The sequence below is a fragment of the Thermobia domestica genome, chromosome 4 (assembly GCF_964235325.1).
Source record: "Thermobia domestica chromosome 4, izTheDome1.hap1.1, whole genome shotgun sequence".
Lineage (NCBI taxonomy): Eukaryota > Metazoa > Arthropoda > Insecta > Zygentoma > Lepismatidae > Thermobia > Thermobia domestica.
Window position 1 is genome coordinate 81,609,729 of NC_137457.1, and position 7,481 is coordinate 81,617,209.

Sequence of the window (7,481 nt, forward strand, 5' to 3'; positions counted from 1 at the left end):
ACAGCATAGAGATCCAGATGTTGACTATCTCCAGCTCATCCAGGCTCCTCCAGGGCAAAACATCCATCAGTCCAGATGACTAGGACGACGCCAGCCTCATTGGAATTATCAGGCTAGTTATCATTCCTTTATCTCAGTTAAAACCTTTCTCTTTCTCTTACCTTTCCCATAACTAGTTATTTTTCCAAATTGGAAACATTTGAATTTCATAAAATTCAACCATAATTTTACAGTGAAGTACCGTGTTGTGCATCAGTTCCATCCCTATTTGGTTACGTATTCTCAGCTACAACTGATGGCACAGCACCGGCACAGTACAATATAGGTTTTAATCTCGTCACAACAGAACAACCGAAAAAGTTAAAAAAAAAACTGATCCTTTTACAACTGGTACTGGTAGACCCATAGGAAAACGACCATTGGGAAGACCTAGGCGCAGATGGGAGGATAATATTAAGATGGATCTCGCAGAGATAGGAATACAAAGTAGAAACTGGATCCAATTAGCTAAGGATAGAAGTCAGTGGAGAGCTTTTGTGACGGCGGCACTGAACCTCCGGGTTCCATAGGCCATAGAGTTAGTTAGTTTTAGTTAGTTAGTTAGATCCTTTTACAACTATCATTTCAGCAGGTATACATTTCAAATTATTGTTTATCTGATAATTTGTATTACCCTGATATTTTCATATTAAGGTGTCCCTCTCTACAGATTTTGGTGGGGAAAATACAAGCATAAAACTTACCGTGGGAGGAATATTAATCCCTTCCCCAGGAATTTCGCACCCTGCTTGGCACCACATGTGCACACACAGGTCACATAATTCATGTAAATTCCTGGGAGGAAGGTGATGCGCTTTGACTTCACGATCAATCAAATTTGAGATGTGTTCGATTGTGTTCAGATGCGGCGATTTGGGGGGCAGCACATCACTTGGAACTTGCTCCTGTATTGACCCACTCAATCACACTCCTGGTCTTCTGACATGGTACATTTTCATGTCGAGAAATGCACCTACCATTGGGAAACATGGTCGTCATGAAGGGATGTGCGTAGTCTGCAAGCAGTGTGCGATACGCCTCGCCGTCATGGTACCTTGCTCCAGCTCCACTAGACAAATGGATGCTCACGTGACTGTTTCCTTGAGTATAATTAAGCCGCCGCCAGCATGTATCCGTCCCGCAGTACAGGTGTCAAGGAGCTGTTCCCTTAGAAGACGACGGATTCACATCCTCTCATCTCATTCAGGGAATTTATGACGTTCACTTTACCGCAATCGTTTTATACAAACCATTTATAGGCTACGCTTAATAGTTTTATACAAACTAGATAATCAATTATTATTATTTTTTTATTATTATTATTATTATTATTATTATTGTTATTATTATTAATATTATTATTATATTTGAAGTAGAATCAAATATCACGACAATAATTATTAGTTTTAATTAACTGAATTGAGTTGAAAATTAAATTTTGATCTGGAAAGAATAACTATTATGTTTATGCATTCTTTATCTTTCTAAAGTAAGAAATGCTGGTATTGGTTTCAAGACTGTTTCTGAGTGAATACTTTCTTCAAAATAATATTAAAATTATAGAAATATTTTCGAGACGTTCGAGTAGAGTCAAGATTTTTACGAGCAGTTTTGACTCGACTTGAAAATTAGAGTCGAGAAATACGTATGTCTAGACTCGTCTCGAATTTTACAAAGTGTCTCGACTTTTGCGCGTCCCTTAACAGATGTGATATTTTTTGTATGAAAAATGATTGTCATGTGAGATTATGTTTAATGGGAGATCATTTATTTATTTTTTGTTCAAGTACAATATTTTGGTGAGGATGTTCAGAACTTGTAGTTGAAGTTATTTATTTATTATCTTACGTTTGTTTATTTGTACTACTCTTGAACACTTATTTATGCAATGATTTCCGAAGAGTGATTTCTATTAAAATGTTTACATAATTTAAGTTGTCCGTTAAGAAAGCCGGGAGAGTAATGGTGATTTCAGAAGTTTGAAATATATTTATTTATTTTTTGCTGAGACTTTACATTCAGATTTGTTTCATACGTAGCCTTAAGAGACTTAAATCCAAAGAGTTTGTTTTCTCTGTTATTCTGTTTTAAATTGATTTCCACCCCAGAAGATAAATAGGTTCCTACATACTGAAATGTAATGTTCTTTATGTTTGTTGATACGTGCAGGAGATATGTTGTAACGTTTGATAATTATGCTTTATAATAATGCTATAAAGAGTTTTCAACGATGGTACTAATTCATAGAACATACGTTATCTGGTGTTCTTTTGGAGTCGTTATTTATGTATTTATCAATACAACAGGCTTATCCCCAATTAGAGTGTTCAAATACTATAATTCATTTTAAAACAGCTTTTTCAGTACTTTACAGGACATCGTACGTATATCAATTTCATCATGTTTATGACATAATATGTTGTGAAAGAACATGTCCTCCAGATTGGTGACTTCAACATTATGTTGAGCCAAGCCTTTATGCAATAAAAGAGACTTTTATTATTGGTTCTAATTCTAACTGAAAGAAGAGAAACTCTTTCAATTTGTTGGCGATACTTTTGTTGCTAGGGCAGGTCTGGATTAACCCACCTGGAGGATCAGGGCTAGAAAAAATGGAGGCCCGTGTCCACCTTTAGGCTCGGGGTTGTAGCCCCCCTTAATCTGGTCCTCTGCGAGGGCTTCCAAATCACGACAGCATATTGAAATTTAGTAATTAAATACGAATAATACATTTTCAAGAGTGTTTCAATATTTCTGTAGTCCTTATCACTTCTAATTCTGAATCCTAATAATTTAAACGCACCATGAGTAACTGATGTTCTCTAGTTGCAATTCAACAACAAATAGTACAAAGATGCCAAACCGTAGAGTTAACTAAAAGTGTTTTCTGTAAAAGCTGTTTCTTTTTGAATAATACTTAAAAACAAATCGAATCAGATACCACTTCCATTTGACTCCCGGGGAAGCATTCTCGCTACGCCACTGGATAAGAAAGCATCGCCATTTGATTTTTCACATACGGCTTGATAAGTCATTTTATTCTTTTAAGTGTTTACGTGCACTACGACCCGAGAAATATTCCTGGGATGGATGGTTCAAAAAACAACATCCCCGGCTCCCGAGGGTCAGTTTCCCGAGAAAAATTCCTGGGATGGATGGTTCAAAAAACAACATCCCCGGCTCCCGAGGGTCAGTTTCTCGGGATAAAATGTAGAGTCACTGCCATTAAACAAGCTTTCCAAGAGTAGAAAATTTTAAAAATCTATTCAGTAGTTTCTGAAAATTTCTGATATATAATGAATAACAAAATGACGTCTGCAGTGCCCAAGAAGCGATACTCCATGATAAACTATCGTAATTTACATTAAATAATATTCCTATTGGGAAAGAATTTTTAGAATCGGCCGAGTACATCCTGAGAACTCGTGATACAAAAATTTAACAGGCTTCTTCACAGTTTGTAAAATGTCACCACAGAGTTGATCATGTGTCTTCTGTTAGCCTTGAGTCTTCATGGTATGACGTCACGTTTAAGACATATCAACCAGCTATTTGCTGTGGAATGAATTTACACATACGGTAAGGCCGCGCCTCCATTGCTTCCGAATGCAATTGCGAATGCGAATGTAAATGCTAACTGCTAATTCATGTGCCGAAGTTTTACGAATGCGAATCAAGTTGCAATTTGTCTTTCAATGCTCCAATATGTAATTATTTTGCTTGAGAATTCGTACCTCAAAGTCTAGAGAGCCCGAAGAAGACGAATGTGGATAAATAACGTATTTTTTATCAAGAAATCAGGAGGGAGAATTTAACTTATTGCCTCAGCTAGAGCAACAAGAAGACAAGTTTTCTGAGTATCTTACATTGACAACTTTCTACTACACACTTCACAAAATCTCACCTGCATTAGAAAAACATTTCAATTTTCGAGAGTGTCTCTCTGCGAAGTATCGTTTGGTTTTGGCATTGTGGTAAGAAGATATATTTTTCTGGTATCTATTAGTATTCTATCAGTTTTGTTTGTTGAGTGAATATATAATTAATTTAGATCTTCTGGATATATGGAAACATACAATTTAAATCAAATTATGTAAATGTTACAAATTGCAGCAATTGTTAAATGTTCATAAATTGCCAACTACACAATACTCATTCCCTCGATTTCTAAGCATACATGAGCATATGATGTAATCCGGGCGACTTATGAGGGATATCACGTCTGCATAAATAAAGTTTTATTGTTTCGAACTAGAGGGCAGAAAACTTACCGAATATAATTATTCGTATAAAGTTAGAACGGCAAACTATCTTCTTTCCCTTTGTTTGAAGCAATAAAACTTTATTTTTTTGTCAATATGACAACTCATGTGCTAATTCTGAGTAAAAAGTAATCCATCATTTTGCCAATAGATTGATTCAGTGATCTGTATCTCGCGTTGTATAAGTCCCATCGAGTTCAACGAGATGGCGTTCAAACGATGAGAGTGCGTACTAGAAACACTGTTCATATAGATGTGATGAGTTAACTCAGTGTTGTGTGAGCGCGAGTCAAAATGGAAACTAACAAAGAGAAAATACGCTATATTTTACAGTTTTTCTTCGATAAAGGCGAAAACGCAAGCCAGGTGGCTGCAAATATGAATAGTGTTTATGGTCCTGATACTGTAACGGCCAATCACGCGCAATTTTGTGTTCGTCGATTCCGTTCCGGTAATTTTGACGTCAAAGATGCACCACGCACTGGAAGGCCAAGTGTCGAAAACGTCGAAAAAATCATGGACATTGTATTGTCCGACCGTCATGTAAGCACTGTGTCGATTGCCCAAGATCTAAGCATTGCACAAAAAAACGTGTGGATAAAGAAAAGCTTGCAAAAGGCTGGATAAAAAAAGCATAATGTGTGAGTGCCACACGACTTAATGCAAAAAACCTCATAGACAGAATTTCTATCTGCGAATCGCTGCTGAATCGCAACAAAATGGACAAATTTCTGAAGCGGTTGGTGACTGGCGATGAAAAGTGGATCACTTACGACAACGTCTCGCGAAAGCGGTCGTGGTCGAAGCGCGGTGAGCCGGCGCAGACGGTGCCCAAGCCAGGATTGACGGACAGGAAGGTTTTGCTCTGTGTTTGGTGGGATTGGCAGGGAATTATCTACTATGAGCTGCTGCCCTACGACCAAACCCTTAACTCGAAACTGAACTGCCGACAATTGGACCGTCTGAAAGCAGCAATCGCCCAGAAGTGTCCAGCTTTGGCCAATAGGAGAGGTATTGTGTTCCACCAGGACAACGACAGACCACACATATAAATAGTGACTCGCCAGAAGCTCCGGGAGCTTGGTTGAGAGGTTCTTATGCATCCACCTTATAGTCCGGACCTGGCACCGAGTGATTACCATCTGTTCCTGTCCATGGCGAACACTTTTGCTGGTGAAAAAGTCGCTTCAAGAGAGACTTGTGAAAATCGACTGCCTCAATTTTTTGCCACTAGGGACAAGGGCTTCTATGAGAGAGGCATCATGATATTACCTTCCAAAGGCAACACGTTATCGAACAAACCGGCGCATATGTGACCTAAATCGGATCCTTCTATGGTAAGTGAAGCCTTCAATGTCATGTCAAAATAATGCATTACTTTTTACTACACCAGATATATGCAAGGGGTCTATATCAATATATACACTTATTATATTGGCAGTTTTGTACTTTTGTACTTTTGAAACCATTTTCTGCTGGAATTTAATTCACCTTAAAAAATGCATACAAATTTATCAGCCACCTACGATAAAGTAATAGACAATAGAATAACAACATATTTTTTCCCTTTTTCTGAAATTTATATTTAAATTAAGAAAACGGTAGGTAGGAATAAATTCCAAGTGATGATATTTGATATTTTGTATCCTGAAACCACTAGCGGAATGTTATATAATAAGTTGAACCTGTGCTGTCTCATCAGTTTGATAGATCAGACCTTCTGATGTATGAGATAACTCGCTTGGCGATGTAGATGTAGAACGTGATGGCGGTATTGAGAAAACTGTTTCCTCCAATTCTTGTTTATCAATAAAACTTGTTGAAGCTTAAAGCATACGGTGAGCTTCCTATGTATTGGGACTGATTTTACGAATGCGTGCAAACTCACTATAAAATGGTAATCACTGTCATTGTACATAGCATTATTTTCGAGATACATTATTTTTTCTTCCAACGCCAATAGTTTTTCACTGAAGTCGGGTGACCGTTTTTTAAGAAACTGGCTTCTTAAATTGTCCCACTGGCTACACCAGTATTTTCATGGGATGGTCCCGGTAACAGTAATTCGTCTGGAACAGTCTCATATGTGGTGGTAATTGCCTGCTGTACCTCTGAAGGCTGTAACGTTTCTACATGTACCGAAGGAATATTCCCTGAGGAAACTATTGGTGTCATTGTTTCAGAGAGAAATATTAAAGATTAAAAACAAGGCCAGGATTATGCTGATTGTGAATCCTTCCTAAATGTGTCCCGTAATCCTCTCCATCTGGCTCTCAACTTCTCCTCTGAAAATATTAAACATGTAACATTCAGTATTTTTAGTCTCAGAAATGATGAAGCATAACACTCTAGTAAATTTATAAACTTTGTATAGTCTCTAATTTGTACCCGGAAAGAAAGAGTAAAAACTAGTGACGGCACCAGTTTTACTTCCTTGTGGAAAAAGGGACGGGCAGAGATACTTTTAAGGGGGGCAGTTGTTTCTTTTTATACCGAAAATATGTTTACATTGCTTCAGCTATATCATAATACAATATGTCGGGGGGCAGTTGGGGAGTCTTGCTTCCCCTCTAGCGTCGTCACTGGTAAAAGCAATCGGTATAGTAAGTAGATTGTTTGCAAGTCTGGCTGGACATAACTGCCACATAAGATTTTTAACACATAAGATAAAATCCGGGCTCACACTGTTAAAAATGATTTATTCGAAAATGTGCTCAAAAAAAATTTTTCTCACATTACAAAAAAAAAATTTACATTTTACTACTCAAAAAAAAATGAGTCAATTTGTCACAATTTTGAGGAGAAAATAACTCAAAAAATGAGAATGAGGAAATTTAGTTGCATACTTGAGTCAGAGACTGGTTCTCCAAAACGAGTAATAATGTAGTCTTAAAAAATATTGTTTTATGACATAGATATATAATTGAATATCGTGAGATATAAAAGACAGTTTGCAACTGTAAGACTATGGAAAACAAGTACGAACAAGCTAACATAAGAGCACAAAAGCTTTTTATAATCCTGAACTATATGTTCTGATTCTGGCTGATGGAGGAACTACTTAGCGGATGGATAAAGAGAAAGTTAAAAGGCAACATGGAGGCATTGTTTACTATTCAGAGGATTTCGCAGGTAAGTACTGCTAGCAACATGAATTTAGTTTTAAGTGTGAATGCAACA

At 37.2% G+C, this 7,481-nt stretch overlaps 1 protein-coding gene across 1 annotated transcript; it reads left to right on the forward strand.

The window, feature by feature from the left end:
- Positions 1 to 4,595: 4,595 nt before the first annotated feature.
- On the forward strand, positions 4,596 to 4,928 carry LOC145682798 (histone-lysine N-methyltransferase SETMAR-like). Its single transcript, XM_081754170.1, has one exon. The coding sequence runs from the start codon at positions 4,596 to 4,598 to the stop codon at positions 4,926 to 4,928; it is 333 nt and encodes a 110-aa protein (XP_081610296.1).
- The last annotated feature ends 2,553 nt before the right edge of the window (positions 4,929 to 7,481 follow it).